Here is a 17,586-nt window from a genome sequence, read left to right on the forward strand (position 1 = left end):
TTTTCTTTTAAATATTAAACTTCCTCTAAATCAAAAAACAAATAAATAAAATTACATTTTGTATGCTCTGAAATCAGTAGCACTGAAAAGATCAAAGCATTCTGACTCTAATGAAGAATTCAAAACAGGTATCTCTGATATATTAAGAAGAGAACACTCAGCCGGGGACGGTGGCTCAGTGGAGGCCGAGATGGGCGGATCACTTGAGGTCAGGGGTTCAAGACCAGCCTGACCAACATGGTGAAACCCCATCTCTACTAAAAATACAAAAATCAGCCAGGCGCGGTGGTACACGCCTGTGGTCCCAGCTACTCAGGAGGCTGAGGCAGGAGAATTGTGTAAACCAGGGGGAGCCTGCAATGAGACAAGATCACACCATTGCACTCCATCCTGGACTACAGAGCAAGACTCCATCTCAAAAAAAAAAAAAAAAAAAATGAGAGAACATTTTATATATTAAGAGGAGGAAGTATTCTGTTACTTCCACTAAGAGACAAATCTATAATGATGAGCAAAATTACAAATAGTAAGATATTTAAATTCTACATCAAGAGTGACAGAAGAAAAATGATAAAAAGGCAGATGGAGAGAGAGCAGACAAGGGAACAACACAAGAAGAGAGAGAAGCTGAAATGTAGACAAGCATGCATGGGGTCGGGGAGCCTGCCCAGCCTTGCTTCTTCCCTTGTCTCCACTGAAGACCTGCTGTCTGTTTCTGGGCTTGGGCCACACTGAGTCTCAGTATTCAGAAGCCGTCAGGAGATGCCTCTCTTGGACACATGTCAGAGGGACAATCCTGCGCCTGTTATCAAGTACTACTGTGATCTGGGTGTTCATGTACCCAACACTGCCACTACACAGTGACCTAAAGAGACACCTGACACAGTCACTTAAATACCACTGAAGGAACATGGATGCCATGGCTCGTACTGTAATCCCAGCACTTTGGAAAGCCAAGGCATGAGGACTGCTTGAAGCCAGGATTCAAGACTAGCCTGTGCAACATATTAATAGCAAGACACTGTCTCTACAAAAAAATTTAAAAATTAGCCAGACCTGGTGGCATACGCCTGTGTTTCCAGCTATTCAGGAGGCTGAGGCAGGAGGATCACTTGAGCTTAGTTTATGGCTGCAGTGAACTATAATCATGTCACTACAAGCTAGCCCGGGCAACAAGTGAGACCTTGTTTCTTAAAAATAAACAGGTGCTAGCCGGGTGCGGTCGCTCACACCTGTAATCCCAGCACTTTGGGAGGCCAAGGCAGGTGGATCACGAGGTCAAGAGATCAAGACCATCCTGGTCAACATGGTGAAACCCCGTCTCTACTAAAAATACAAAAAATTAGCTGGGCATGGTGGCGCGTGCCTGTAATCCCAGCTTCTCAGGAGGCTGAGGCAGGAGAATTGCCTGAACCCAGGAGGCGGAGGTTGCGGTGAGCCGAGATCGCGCCATTGCACTCCAGTCTGGGTAACAAGAGTGAAACTCCGTCTCAAAAAAAATAAAAATAAAAAAAATAAACAGATGCTGCACACCTGCAGTCCCAGCTATTAAGGAGGTTGAGGCAGGAGGACCACATGAGCCAAGGAGTTTGTGTCCAACCTGGACAATATAGTGAGATTTTGTCTCTAAAACTGAAAAGGAAAAAAAGAAAACAAAATTACCCACTAGGGGGTTCAGATACCAAAGGAAAAAGGAGGCTACACACTGGAAGGCCACAGAAGAGATAAATCAAGGAAGGCTCCTTAACGTTATATAAATTACATGTTGGGAAAAGCACCAAGGCTCACCTACTACCTAGCAGCCTTTGTCCAACAAAACAATTCCGAGAAATGGATGTCTATTTAGTTCAGAATACATGAGGTCCATACCATAGGCAACTAAGAAGAGAATAGCGGCCGGGCGCGGTGGCTCAAGCCTGTAATCCCAGCACTTTGGGAGGCCGAGGCGGGTGGATCACGAGGTCAAGAGATCGAGACCATCCTGGTCAACAAGGTGAAACCTCGTCTCTACTAAAAATACAAAAATTAGCCGGGCATGATGGTGCGTGCCTGTAATCCCAGCTACTCAGGAGGCTGAGGCAGGAGAATTGCTTGAACCCAGGAGGCGGAGGTTGCGGTGAGCCGAGATCGCGCCATTGCACTCCAGTCTGGGTAACAAGAGCAAAACTCCGTCTCAAAAAAAAAAAAAAAAAAGAAGAGAATAGCACTAGAAATGCCTGAGATTAGTACAGCTGACACCACAAGAAATCTTGTGTGCTATCAGTCACAGACTCAATGTGAGACAGTGGTCTGCTGATAAGTAACTCTACCAACATAATATCAGGGTCTCAGTTTCGACTAAATAAAAGGAAAAAATGCCACCCACTGTCCTCCACCCCTTCCATAGCTACTGGTCCACTTTTGAATGACTAATTTCACAGGGTTACTGTGAGAATGACTTAACATATTAAAAAAACATTGTGGGCCAGGTGCAGTGTCTCATGCCTGTAATTCCACACTTTGGGAGGCCAAAGCAAGTGGTCCTGAGATCAGAAGTTCAAGACCAGCCTGGCCCAGATGGTGAAACCCCGCCTCCACTAAAAATAAAAAACTAGCCAGGCATGGTGGCGGGGCCTGTAATCCCAGCTACTCGGGAGGCTGAGGCAGAGAATTGCTTGAACCCGGGAGGCAGAGGTTGCAGTGAGCCAAGATTGCGTCACTGCACTCCAGCCTGGGTGACAGAGTGAGACTCTGTCTCAAAAAAAAAAAAAAATTATTAGCTAAACACATTAAGCAAATTTAAAATGCTAGGCCAGGCGTTGTAGCTCACACCTGTCACCCCAGCACTTTGGGAGGCCAAGGTGGGCAGATCACGAGGTTATAACTTCGAGACCAGCCTGGCCAACATGGTGAAACCCCATCTCTACTAAAAATACAAAAATTAGCTGGGTGTGGTAGCATGCTCCTATACTTCCAGCTACTCCAGAGGCTGAGGCAGGAGAATTGCTTGAACCTGGGAGGCAGAGGTTGCAGTGAGCTGGGATCATGCCATTGCACTCCAGCCTGGGTGACAGAGCAAGACTCCATCTCAGTAAAAAAAATAATAAGCCGGGCGCGGTGGCTCACGCCTGTAATCCCAGCACTTTGGGAGGCCGAGGCGGGTGGATCACGAGGTCAAGAGATCGAGACCATCCTGGTCAACATGGTGAAACCCCGTCTCTAATAAAAATACAAAAACATTAGCTGGGCATGGTGGCACGTGCCTGTAATCCCAGCTACTCGGGAGGCTGAGGCAGGAGAATTGCCTGAACCCAGGAGGCGGAGGTTGCGGTGAGCCGAGATCGCGCCATTGCACTCCAGCCTGGGTAACAAGAGCAAAACTCCGTCTCAAAAAAAAAAAATAATAATAATAATAATAATAATAATAATAAATTTTTAAATGCTGTTTTTTAAACAACTATCTAGATTAAAATATAGATATCTATTTCTATTATATATGTAAAATAACACAGTACAGTAAATTTACACTACATTATTCATATAGCATGTATCAAATAATTAAATTCAATTATGGTATGTATTTATATATATTCTATAGTATATAATATTATCATATGCCCTATAACAAAATTCAGAGTCCTTCTAAGTTTTAGAAGCACGGAAATATATAAAGTAACTTTCTCCCTCTTGTTCCGTGAAGAAAAAGCCCAGACAGAACTCCAACCCAACTTTTCCCAAGGAGCCAGTGCACCCATCTAGCCTGATGCACTCCAAGCACTGCATGGGGCTGTGGACTGCCACACAGCACACAGTGGGGGAAGTCAGGGCCTGTTCTGTCTCGAGCACAGCTTCCCCACCCCCAAACTAACAAACCTGGGTTTGGACTTAATGGACTAAATTGAACAATACATTCATTTCTAAGAAACTCATAATTATTTCATTTCATAAGCAGTTTAATGCTTTAGTAATTACTGAAAAGCACAGGTTCACTGCTTTCCTTTAACATCATAATGATTTGAGATCATTCAGACTTAAGATGCTGGCAATTTCTTTTTAACGACACAGTGAAATAGAACTGTATTATCTCAACTGTTAATATTCTGAATCTTAACTGACTATCATGTTAACTGCAATGATCACCCAATTACTCAACTCGTCTTTACTTCTTTTAAATGGGATAATAAAGCCAACTGTAGGGAAATAAAAAATATACAGATCACCATACCTGGCAATAAAGGAACGAATTTATAAAAGAGTTCAATGGATTTGTGTCGACATTCTGTCTGGGGCCTCCCACAATGAGCTAAAAGCCACTTGACCAGATCCAATAAACACAATGATGCTGATGGTGGAAAACCTCTGCACAGAGACAACATACTGTTATTAGTCCCTCTCCAACATGCAACATTCAGTTATCAAGGCTCTAGAATTTATAAACTCATGTTTATCACACACACACACACAGATACCTCACTAAAAGGCATTGAATTCATTTTTAATATATTATCATTAGAGTACAATCAAAATAACACAGGTTAAATGGGTCCTAAATGCTGCTCATGTTCATTTTTTCATGTGGCCAAAAATTTTAAAGCACTTCTTGGCCAGGCACAGTGGCTCACACCTGTGATCCTAGCACTTTGGGAGGCTGAGGCGGGTGGATCACAACAAGGTCAGGAGTTCAAGACCAGCCTGGCCAATATGGTGAAACCCCGTCTCTACTAAAAATTCAAAAATTATCCGGGCATGATGGCATTATGCCTGTAGTCCCAGCTACTCTGCAGGCTGAGGTAGGAGAATTGCTTGAACCTAGGAGGCAGAAGTGTCAGTGGGCTGAGATCATGCCACTCCACTCCAGCTTGAGTAACAGGGTGAGACTCCAACTCAAAAAAAAAAAAAAAAAAGCACTTCCTAAAAGAATGGCACTAAGTATTTTCATGTTTCCTTTGCAATGTACCTTGCAAAGCAGTGCTTCTCAAAGTGTGGTCCCTGGACAGATGTTCCACCATTGCCTCTGCACTTGTTATAAGTTATCTGGCCCTACCCGAGATGTACACAGAAATTGAGGGTGGGGCCAAACCAGCAATCTGTGATTTAACTAGATCTCCAGGCAATTCTAATGCATGCTAAGGTTACAACCAATGAACTAAAGTGATATTGTAAGTTAACAGAATCTGGAAAAATCAACTTTAAAACAACAGAGAAAATATGAACAACCAGTCTACATGGGACTGTGCTTCTCCAGAGTGGTGGCACTAGCACGGACAAAGACATCCCCAGACACCCTGCAGAGATCTGAAGGGGCTGATGGAGAGCACTCACCCTACTGGAGAAAGCAACACCACTGGGATGGAATAAGGGCAAAAACTGGAAACTACTGGCCAACACCCAAGCCTTGGCTCTAAGCAGTTTTACTTCCTAATTTTATAATTTCATGTCTGTCAAAACATTACTACTTGAATATTCAGTTCATATACTTCAAAATTTACTCAATAATGGTTCATGCATACTCTAGTCAAATCATCCACATAAAATCATATTCGAAATCAGTGCACATTAAATGAAACAACTCAGTTACACAACTAATTTTCAATTTGTATCTACTATCTCAATCCAGATCAAATACCGTATACCTTATCCTGTAAACCAAGTATTTTCAAACATAAAGCTTTTTAACTTTTTTGGAAAATGCACTCTTCATACTTCCACATTCCTTGTTTAGACTAATTACTTATGCTTCCACACATTCATTCCAGGTTGTCCTTTATTAGCTGAGAATTACTTTTATGTTGGGGGGAAAAACGGAAAAGGAAGCAAGATCACCTACCGAGGCAAACGTCGTTTTTTTGCTTTGTTTAAAGAAACATGCTTCTTTTCAATGATGCGGCATAGGTGATCAATGGCATCACAACACTGTTGAATTGTACCTGTTCAATTGTACAAAGATATATTTCCAAAGAAGGTATATATAGCTGATTACTTTTTACAAATTTGTTAGCCTCATTTTTAATTTAAAAGGTAATTTTACTATAGATTTAATGTTTTCATCCCTAAGAATAAAAAATTTAGATAAATGATTTATACTGCATATTCAAAACTGAACACAAACTCATATTTAAGACTGCAGGATAGCATGGTACATGCACACACACACAGGCACAGGCACACACATGACGCAATGCCACGCCTAACTAAAAACTGTACCACCAACATCTCAGTCACCCAAAGCACAGCCTCTCCTAATGGACCTGAGATGGGAAAGAACTTGCAGGTATTACAAAACCCACATACCAGGCCAGAACCTGTGGACTTCGATATGCAGTTACTTTAAAGCAGTGAGTGTTAAGTCTCCTGACCTCCCTTCCTATGCAGAATAAACTATGGTATAATTTGGTAATACAACCTCTGTAAAACGACACAGATGTAAGATGGTGAAGTCACAAACAGAAGTCTGGAATTATTTAGGAAAGAAGGCTTATACATCTTATTTTGAACTGTGTCACTAGGAAAAAGTTTTCTATGTTTTTTTAAACATGTCAGTGATGACACAAAGAGTAAAGTTTCACTTGATGAAACAATTCACCTAGGGTCGGGCCTGGTGGCTCACGCCTGTAATCCCAGCACTTTGGGAGGCGAGGGTGGAAAGATCGTAAGGTCAGGAGTTCAAGACCAGCATGGCCAACATAGTGAAGCCCCGTCTCTATTAGAAATACAAAAACGTAGTTGGGCGTGGTGGTGGGCATCTATAATCCCAACTAATAGGAAGGATGAGACAGGATAATCGCTTAAACCCAGTAGGCGGAGGTTGCAGTGAGCCAAGATTGCACCAATGCACTCCAGCCTGAGGAACTAGAGCAAAACTCTGTCTCAAAAATAAATAAGTAAAATAAAATAAACAAAGTCAAGACCTGTATCAGTGACAGAGTCCTGCCACAGCTATGTGGCCCTTTCAGTCACTGACATGCCTGGCCTCTGTGCCCCAACTACATCATGTGCTGGTACCGACAGGAAGTTAAGAAGTCTTCTAGCTCAACAACTCTAGGCAGTTCCTAACAGCTTCTCGCATAGAATTTAATTATAATCACTTATTACTCACTCTTAGCTACCTTTGCCTACTTCTGACTTAATTATCTTTATAATATTCCTTCATCATGGATGAAATCGCTTTATCACCGTCCTGCAATGAGACCCAATTTCTAAGTAAACCATGATTGACTGCAGGGATACTGACTACATCTCAGTGATACCAGCTTCTTCAGCACCACATCTACACATTTTCATGTTCTGTCATCACAGCATCACAGTGTCTGACTGGCTTCATTGTCCCCACTGCCCTCAGCAGGATCTGCAACCAACCAGGGTCAAGCTCAATGGCCACCAGGAGTATATATGGTGAGTCAAAGAGAATGAAGGTGCAAAAAAACCATTAACAAGCTGGATTTGAGGCACTGGAGGGGTTTATCTTCCCTTCACATTTATTGATTTATGGAACACTTGAAAAAAAAAAAAAAAAACTTATGAGAGAATCACACAAGTCTTAACTCCTGACTCGGGAAACTCTTCAGACCCGTAAGGCAGACAGACCACTGGGGCAAAACATACCTAAGCACTTCTCGTCTGCATGTGCTAAGGCCAGACTTTCCATGTATATCACCAAGGCTTCGAACACAAACTGTTCCACCAGAGACTCTTCTTCCCTGCAAAATAAGGAAGAGGAAAACTGACCTCAGAAAACAATAAAGCAGGAAGGACAAAGAAAAGAAGGAATGGAATTAAAGAAGATACACATTAATTAAATGTTTGTTTTTTTTTTAAAGGCTCAGCTGGGTGTGGTAGCTCATGCCTACAAGGATCACTTGAGCCCAGGAGTTTGAGAATAGCCTGGGCAACAAAATGACACCTTGTCTCTACAAAAATTTAAAAAATTAAAAATTAGCTAAGTGAGATGATGCACACCTGTGACATGGGAGGCTGAGGCAGGAGGACCACTTGAGCTCAGAAGGTTGAGGCTACAGTGAGCCATGATGGTGCCACTGCACTTTTGTCTGAGCAACAGGCTGAGGTGGGCGGATCATAAGGTCAGGAGTTCAAGACCAGCCTAACATGGTGAAACCCCATCTCTACTAAAAATACAAAAATTAGCCGGGTGCAGTGGTGGGCTCCTGTAGTCCTACAGCTACTCAGGAGGCTGAGGCAGACAGAGTTGCTTGAACCCAGGAGGCCGAGGTTGCAGTGAGCCAAGATCATGCCATTGCACTCCAGTCTGGGTGACAGAGGGAGATTCTTTCTCAAAAAACAACCCCACAAAACAAAACATTAAACAACCTAAAAATACCTCAAAGATACTTCTTCAATGACAGAGTAGAAAAAGGCTACATGAATCAGGGGCAGCACTCACTCTGCTTCCATACACAAGTGACTCCGTCCCTTGAGTCTGCATACATGCTCACTTATCTATGTGATTATTATCTATGTGTCCTTCTGAAATGTAACCCACATAAAGGGCTGTATCATTATGCCTCCAACATGGGCTCCGTGCCAGGCACATCATATTCTTTTTTTTTTCTTTCCTTTCCAACTTTTAAGTTCACGGGTACATGTGCAGGATATGAGGTTTCTTACACAGGTAAATGTGCCACATATTTCTAATGAGGAATGCTGAATCAGTGAATGAACACCACTACCTTAGGTCAGTGACCACTGGTCTTTTTTCATGGACCTCTGAAATGGCCTCTTTTCTTCACCTCTGAAATGGTGTCCCAGTCTTCAGTCTACTCAGACTCACTCTCCACGCAGCTACCAGCAAGTGAATTTTAGAAGGAAATCTGAATGCACCTCTCCCTGCACCCACTACTCCACAGATCCTGTCACTAGATGTGGCCTACGCTCCTCACTACAGCAGGCAGAGCCCTCCTCATCAGCCTGACGGGACCTGCCTCCAAACCTGAAAGGCCTTTATCGCCTCAGACACCTTCCTGTTTCTTATCTCTACCCACCACCAAAATGCCTTGGCCGACTTCCATTCATCCTTCAAGTCTCATCTCCAATAGAAACCCTAGCAAGAGGCCTCAGCTAACCTGCTCACTTCGGATTAGCTGCTCCTCATCTGTGCACCCAAAGCCCTTGTATATATGTCTTTTGTTACACTTCCAATATTGCTGAGATAGTGTTTATAAACATTTCTCAGCAGTTTCCAAGCTTCTTGAGTACAAACTGAATTTTAACTCTTTTATTTCCCAGAAGACAGCACAGCATCCAGCACATAATTATTTACTAAATGCAGGATATATGAATATACAGATACACAGAGTGAAACTCTAAGTCACTTTTCAAAACCACAAGTTTAAAGAGCACCTTGGAGAGGCTTCCTTGTTGTGTAGCTTACAAACCTGAATTCCCTATAGATATTATTAAAGGCAAGTGATGCTCCCAGCCTCTTGAAAGCATTGGGGTGAAGTGCGAGGCTGTACAGTCGCTTGAAAAGTGATTTGGTGTTTACTGGACTCTTCTCCTGCTGCTGTGGTGTTGTTTGTTTAATGGACCACTTAAGGAATTCTCGAATACACTGACCACAGAAATCTCTTAACGTACTGTCAACAGAGTCCACGATTCCATCCTGAAAGAAAACAAAGAGACCTTGATTGTATCCATTCTTATAACCACTGACAACTGAATACCCTTGATCTATCTAACTAAAGTATGTTAAAATTAATTTATAGCTCTAGTCAAGAAAAAAATAAACACTAGTAAAACTAATCTCCATAGTTTATCCAGAATCTAGGCTTGAATAACTATTTCCTTCTGACACAATGAAAACATTTTCTTTTAAACAAATTAATAAACTCAAAATCCATGAAGAAGGGAGAGAAAACTAATTAAAACAATCTTTCCCTTCCCCCCCCAAAAAAAAATAGCTATATCCTAAGAATTTCTGAGGAATTCTGGTTGCTGATTTTACCCCGTAACAGCATCTGAGACACTTTGCATATTGAAGTTAAAGAGAATAAGACCCTTGGAAGTTCCAAAGAAACCATACTGTTCCATAAAGGAAAATGCTATGGAGGCATGAAGAGCAGCCCCCATAAAGGCACTGAATACCTGCCGAAAAGAGTTATGGCCATTTGGCCAATGACCACACAGAGATGTATTCTGCTTAATGGTTTGTTTCCTTCTATGTATGATGTTCTCTCAGATCTATAAAGAAAAGTTTAACTTGAAAAATATGCACTCAAAACTGAAATGAGGGAGTTTTGCCGAACACTTCCAGTAATTTGCTACATACAAAATCCTTTCTTGCAGAGGTAATTAGAACTCAAAAAGGTAACACAAGCCATGAGCATGTGAGGAGGGAGTGCTTCCTGCTTCTCAGAGTAGAGGTCACCAACTCCATGTGCTGCTGTCAGGGAACGGCAGCTCTCACCAGGAAACACAGGGCCCTCCTTCACTTGACTGCTGTGCTACCGAGTTCACACTGCTTCTTTACCTTTTCTTTCCTCAACTATCTCATTTCACTTAGCAGATTTCTTTCTGAAGCTTTAACTTAATCTACCTTCAAGGATCAAAAGGGAGAAAAGAAACAGAAACAACTAAAATAAAAACTTCATAACAGAAATATTATAATGAAATCATCTGAAGGCAAATAAGCCATAAATTAACTTTAATTAACTGTATTTATTATAGGTAGGATTCACTGGTAGACACGGCAGGAAATTAAATTACAGGTATAAACATGTCGCCACCCTAATGAACATTCAGTCACTCTCTCCTACCCGTAGCATGACTACAAAGAAGGGTCACACTCAGAGTACACTACCAGCAGCATAACCAGGACTGTGTGGCAATGTAAACTTATTTGCACAGGTTCAAAAAATGTAGTAAAATAATCATCAAGACCCTACAGTTTAGCTGGCCTCACTGCCTCTGCCCTCAGTGAGCTGGTGACCAAATTCTAAGATGCTGCTTATCTGCATCAGCAGAGTTCTGTGTAAAAGGCATACTGCTGTTTCCAGGGTCCTTTAGTTAATGAATCTGAGTACAGGAGAAAATCGGATATGATCAGAAATTCCTCTCATTTTTTGTTTTTGAGACAGAGTCTTGCTCTGCCACCCAGGCTGGAGTGCAGTAGTGCAATCTCAGCTCACTGCAACCTCTGCCTCCCAGTTTGAAGCTATTCTCATGCCGAAGCCACCTGGGGAGCTGGGACTACAGGTATATACCACCAAGCCCAGCTAATTTTTGTATTTTTAATAGACACAGGGTTTCTCCATGTTGGCCAGGTTGGTCTCCAACTCCTGGGCTCAAGCAATCTGCCTGACTCTACCTCCCAAAGTATTGGGATTACAGGCATGAGCCACTGTGATCAGCTGGGTATTTCTTTTTTAAGAGCTACCGCAACTGATGAAGTCTAAGAACATTCTTACTCCTTACACCCTCCACACACATGCACACACACACACACACACACACACACACACACTCACACCATTAATGTAGATGAAACTTGTCAGGTCTTATAACCATCCTCCCAGAAACAGAACAAAACGTTAAGAACTAGCATTTCATTGCAGATATTTAAAAGTAACACTCAAGAAAGTAAATATGGCATCATGTCCATTACAACATGATTTCACAAATAAAAAAGAAGAAAATAATCCAGCTACATGCCATATTTTGGGATTCTGAAAGGTGACTTGTTAAACTTCTAAATACACATCAGCCAGCCTAGTGCAGTGGCTCAGGCCTATAATCTCACCACTCTAGGAGGCCAAGGTGGGTGGATCACTTGAGGTCAGGAGTAAGACCAGCCTGGCCAACAAGGTGAAACCTCGTCTCTACTTAAAATATAGAAAATTAGGCAGGCATGGTAGGGCACGCCTGTAGTCTCAGCTATTCAGAAGGCTGAAACAGGAGAAGTGCTTGATCCTGGGAGGAGGAGGTTACAGTGAGCCAAGATCGTGCCATTGCATTCTAGCTTGGGCAACAGAACGAGACTGTGTCTCAAAAACATAAATAAACAAACATCAAATACAACTAATCAATGGGAATACAAGGAAAAGAATTAACTATTACTTACCAATATAGCTTCTAGTAAGGCAACAGTATCCTGACTTTCAAATTTCTTATTGTTAGTGAACCAGTGAATTAGTTGCATAACCAGTGGCTCATATAGTTGCCTTGTCACCTGAAGAAAGAATATCATTAGAGTTAATTCCCTTCATGTTGAAGAAATTTTATACTGTAACATGTCCCATTTAAATGGCGTTTGCAGTGGGGTAAAATTAACGAATACTACCACCATGATTGTATTCGTTTCCTTTTTTAGTTCAGGCTCAAGTGATCCTCCCACCTCAGCCTCCAGAATAGCCAGGACTACAGGCATGTCCCACCATGCCCAGCTAACTTAAATTTTTTTCTTTTTGTAGAGACAGAGTCCTGCTATGTTGCTCAGGCTGGCCTTGAACTCCTGGCCTCAAGTGATTCTCCCACCTCAGCCTCCCAAAGTGCAGGGATTACAGGTATGAGCCACCATCCTCAGTCCCATTAGTTTCCTTTTCTTGTTTAATTCCATGATGAAGAGTCCATCAAAAATACGCATACTAAAGCTCATTGTTCCTCTGATTGCAAGGGCAACTTAGGGTAGATATTGTTGGGTTTTTAATACTCATCTTAGTAATTTGATCTTCAATATGCACACGGGATATTCTGGATTACAGACAGATAATCACTATTCAACTATTATATAAAGGAAACAATCCTGTGGCTCCCTAACAGCATAACTGTTCCCCTTGTGGTGACAAAACCAAAGTCCAATCAATGTCCTATATACACAAATTCAAAGCCTATACTACAGGGGAAGAACAGAGAAAAACAGATTTAATCTGTTTATGTTCAGGACAAAGAGGAAACTGCCTCTGCCACTGCTGCCAAAAGAAGGGGAAAAAAACCTCTACAGAGATGGGATGAAAAGGATCCTAGGTCTAATCTTCTGGAACATAAATAAAGCCTCTCCAGGAGCCAGACAGCCCCATGCCCTCTGGCTTTGTAAAACCAAGATGCCTCCAGGCCTGAACTCCTTCCTTCTGAAAAGTAAACCCATACCCAAAGAAGCAGAGCTCCTGTCTTCCTGGAAGCTTGAAGTGTAACCTAGTGACCTGGTCAAGGTGTGACCATCTTGGGGCAGTAAGAGAATTGGATCAGAGCAATTATAACTATACAAACTGCTTCAGATCTAATCCTCATTATACATGAGAGTAAATAAAATGCTGGCCAGGCACCGGGGCTCACATCCATAATCCCAGCATTTTGAGAGGCCAAGTCAGGAGGGTTGTTTGAAGCCAGTTCAAGACGAACCTGGACAACATAGCAAGACCCTGTCTCTAAAAAAATTATTTTTTAATTAGCTGGGCATGGTGGTGAGTGCCTGTAGTCCCAGCTACTCAGGAAGCTGAGACAAGTGGATGGTTTGGGTCCAGGAGATGGAGGCTCCAGGGAGCTACGATTGTGCCACTGCACTCCGGCATGGGTGACAGAGGGACACTGTGTTTAAAGAAGATAAAAATCGCCAGGCACAGTGGCTCGTGCCTGTAACCCCAGCACTTCTGGAGGCCAAAGAGGGCGGATCACTTGAGGTCAGGAATTCGTGACCAGCCTGGCCAAAATAATGAAACCCCATCTCTACTAAAAATCCAAAAATTAGTTGGGTGTGGTGGTGGGCACCTGTAATCCCAGCTACTCCGGAGGCTGATGCAGAAGAATGGCTTGCACCGGGAGGTGGAGGTTGCAGTGAGCTAAGATTGCGCCACTGCACTCCAGACAGGGTGAGACTCCATATTCAAAAAAAAAAAGGAAAGAAAAAGAGTAAAATGCTTGTGGTGGAAGTTAAGGCAAACACTCCCAAAGCTGACATCCTGTACATTTCTGCCTCAGAGGCCACGGCTTTTATGAGAGCACTGAGCCATCCGGGAGAGTTTTATTCCCCAGTTACTGAGCTCAACAATGAAGTACTTTGATATTAGATGTCCCTACTGTAGTTAATAACACCTCAAAAACCATGCAAAATGTCCCAGGGCTCAGGCTAAACAACATAGAGACCCTTCCAAAGAGTTTTTTTTTTTTTTAGCCTTTTAAGCTATTTTTTCCCCCAATTTTTCAACTGGCCTCTATGAAGCAATTTTTAAGATTAATCAATATAAAAGGGTCTTAACTTTCAGTTTAAAAGTTAACCTGGTCTTAAAACATCACTTTTTTTTTTCCCCCACAAAGGTATCATACTATTTTACTCTTAGTACAGAAGTTTTTAAATACATGTATACATAGCTAGATATATATACAATATACACATACCCCTATATTATAGAAAACCATCCCTCTACAATCCTACATCCCAAAGGTAACCACTGTTAACTTTCAAAAGAGTTTATTTATATACATTTTTTGTTTTGTTTTGTTTTTGCCGTAACACTGTTAGATTGGTACAGCCAAAATCCTCTTGACGCCTGACGTTTCCTTTTAGTGATTTTCCAACCACTGACCCTGACCCTACTCCTCGGCTATTAATCTCCCTGGTCAATGAGCATTTAGAGTAGAACCCCATCCCTCTCCAGTAGTGGAAACGCCCACTGGAATAGGCCCTTTAATAGTTTGCCTTAACATCTTTAACGAATGTCAGAATTTTTTCTTTAACAGTTAGTCAACTGACCTAATACCATTTATTAAATGACCCATTTCCCACTTAAATGACCCCCTACCACACACGCAATTTTCACAGACACACAAGGGGCCACTTCCCAGCACCTAGCTCTCTTACCAAGCCATCTGTGCACTGGTTCAACCTCTTAAACTCCATAAGGCCCCTTTTTAACATCTCCTACACAAGACTCCCTCCAGCACGCTACCTTTCAAAATGGGTCTTGCTTAGGCTCAAGCAATTATTCCTTCAGACTGATAATTTTTTTAAGTGAAAAAAACAAAATTAATTCTGGATTTTTTTACTGAAATTACACCAGCGTTATCTATTAATTTGGGAAAACTGATATTTTTTTCAGTAATGAGTCTTCTAACTCAAGTATATACGCTATTCATCTTCTATAGTTGTAAAATACATTTGCCTGGCACACTGAAGTTTATTCCTACACCTTTTTATGCTGTTACCAACAAGATGTTATAGACATATTTTTCAAGTGATCAATACTGATATATAAATTAAATGAGACTAACATAACAAAATAGCTGATATATGAAAATTCTGTGTGTATAATTTATCAGCGCTTTCCTTTATCGGTTTATCAGCTGATATGCTTAAGCCTGGCCTTCCAGATTTTTGAAAATAATTATGTTCAAAATAATAATCTTCTCTCCTTCCTAATATTCCTATGATTTTCTTATCTTACATTATTGACTGGAATTTCCCAAATAGTAGGGCTGATGTCCTAGCCTTACTAGCCCAGTAACAATCATCTTTTGATTGCCAGGAGCCAAGTGCTGAGGCAGATGCTGAAGAGCGAGAGAGAGAAAGGAACATCAGGCTCTGTCCATGCTCTCAGGGGACTCACAGGCCTTGAGAGGGTCGGATGCTAAACATGGAAATAACTACTTCCAAGTGAAGCACTGACCCTTCCCAGAAATAGGCAGTGCTCCTGTGCTGGGTAGAAGCACAAGGGAGTATCGGTACTTCACATAAGAGGATGACTTGGCTGCTTAAGATTCAGGCTGACGTTCTATCAGATTAAAGATCATGTGAAATGACTAGTTTATCAGGAGCTGCCAAATGCCTCCCAGGCTTCCGTGGAGAGGTTCACTGCTACGTTAAATCTATTTCTGTCACAAGTTTCCAGTTTTCACCATCAACTCCACTTAATCACGGTACACCTGAACATACTGCTAGACTACATTCACTCATGTGTACTGCAGAATTTTCCAACTGCATTATAAATGAGTTTTGTGTTTCATTTTCATTATTTATTTATTTATTTTTTTGGAGACAGTCTTGCACTGTTGCCTGGGCTAGAGTGCAGTAGCATGATCTCAGCTCACTGCAGCCTCCGCCTCCCAGGTTCAAGCGATTCTCGTGCCTCAGCCTCTCAAGTAGCTGGGATTACAGGTATGTGCCACCATGCCCAGCTAATGTTTCATAAAGACAAGGTTTCTCCATGTTGGTCAGGCTGGTCTTAAATTCCCGACCTCAGGTGATCTTGCGTTTCAGTTTCATGTATGTACCCTGATTTCTTATCTTTTTCTGCTTTATGGCCAGCAGTGAAGGATTTGTTCATAAAATCATCAGGTATAGGCCACTTGCCAGCATTTCCAACCTCCTCCATGACTATAAGCCTCGGTTATTTTTTTGTTTTTTATTTTGAGAATGAGTCTCATCTCCCTCTGTCGCCCAACCTAGAGTGCAGTGGCATGATCTCAGCTCACTGCAATCTCCACCTCCTGGGTTCAAGTGATTCTCCTGCCTCAGCCTCTCTAGTAGCTGGGATTACAGGCATACGCTGCCATGCCTAGCTAATTTTTGTATTTTTGGTAAGATGGGGGTTTTACCATGTTTGCCAGGCTGGTCTTGAACTCCTGACCTCAGGTGATCTACCCACCTCAGCCTCCCAAAGTGCTGGGATTGTAGGTGCAAGCCACCGGGCTCCCGGCCCATGGTAATTTCTCTATTCTTCCCCCTGTGAAAAACTACATTCGTCCATGAGAGGAGTGAGAGCTGACTCACCGTTAGATGCCTGGGCAGGCTCTCAGTAACTTTTAACTACAACAACAATTCCCAAACTCTTGAGACACACTAAAAGTGGAGGGGAGAGCTTTTAGGAGTCCTGGTGCCCAGGTTGTGCCCAGGTCATGAACATGCCTGATTAAACCAGAGCACCTGGGGTAGCAGCCAGGCAGCAGTATTGTTAATGATCTCCAAGTAATTCCAATATGCAGCATGCCTTGCTAACCACTGAACCAAACAAACCAAACTTTTTAAAGTTTTATGACTGTTTCAGATTCAAAGCCCTTACCTGATCAACATCACATGCAAGTCGAAGCAGCACAGGAAACGTCCGCTTATAGAGCTGGTACATGGGTGGGACTCCCTGTGCCCCTTCTGGCATCTGCGTGGCTTTGCCCAACATAAACATAACCATGCTATGTAAAAGTTCACAGGCTGCAACCTAAAACAGACCAGAAGGACAGCAAAGTCTAAGTAATCATGTTGATGACAAGAGAATATTTGAAATGTCACTCAATTTGGCCCTTTAAGAAGAAAAATTTCAGTGCAGATAACTATCAACACAAATATAAATTAACTAGAATAAGCATTTCTTGTTGTACAAAACTAGTGATTCTGTTCACTTTGTTTTTATCTAAGAACTAAGAATTAAAAGCTTTAGAAATTGACATCAATACATTCTTGAGAAGTATATTTCACTGCTGTCATATTAAAGAACTATATAACTTTGCTTCATCTGTTAGCACATTTTCAACTATTACTTTTAGTAAAAATACTTTTGAAGTTCTATAGAAAATGTACACATTAATACTTGCATACCTCATTTTATGACGCTTTGGACACAATGTATTTTTTAACAAATTGTAGGTCTATGGCAACCCTGCATTGAAAAA

At 41.9% G+C, this 17,586-nt stretch overlaps 1 protein-coding gene across 4 annotated transcripts in view; it reads right to left on the bottom strand.

Annotated features, from left to right (window-relative positions):
* Positions 1 to 17,586, bottom strand: part of PRKDC (protein kinase, DNA-activated, catalytic subunit) — a 183,684-nt gene that overhangs the window by 115,243 nt on the left and 50,855 nt on the right. For all 4 annotated transcript variants that reach the window (XM_032296353.1, XM_032296350.1, XM_032296349.1 and 1 more), the window contains exons 25-30: positions 16,983 to 17,135; positions 12,053 to 12,160; positions 9,369 to 9,595; positions 7,582 to 7,676; positions 5,807 to 5,906; positions 4,205 to 4,338 (exon numbers count right to left, since the gene is read on the bottom strand). In XM_032296353.1, the coding sequence (XP_032152244.1) occupies positions 4,205 to 4,338; positions 5,807 to 5,906; positions 7,582 to 7,676; positions 9,369 to 9,595; positions 12,053 to 12,160; positions 16,983 to 17,135 (817 nt within the window). The remainder of the gene's footprint in view (positions 1 to 4,204; positions 4,339 to 5,806; positions 5,907 to 7,581; positions 7,677 to 9,368; positions 9,596 to 12,052; positions 12,161 to 16,982; positions 17,136 to 17,586) is intronic.

Source organism: Sapajus apella, unplaced genomic scaffold (assembly GCF_009761245.1).
Source record: "Sapajus apella isolate SASKATOON/1434 unplaced genomic scaffold, GSC_monkey_1.0 scaffold35, whole genome shotgun sequence".
Taxonomy (NCBI): Eukaryota; Metazoa; Chordata; class Mammalia; order Primates; family Cebidae; genus Sapajus; species Sapajus apella.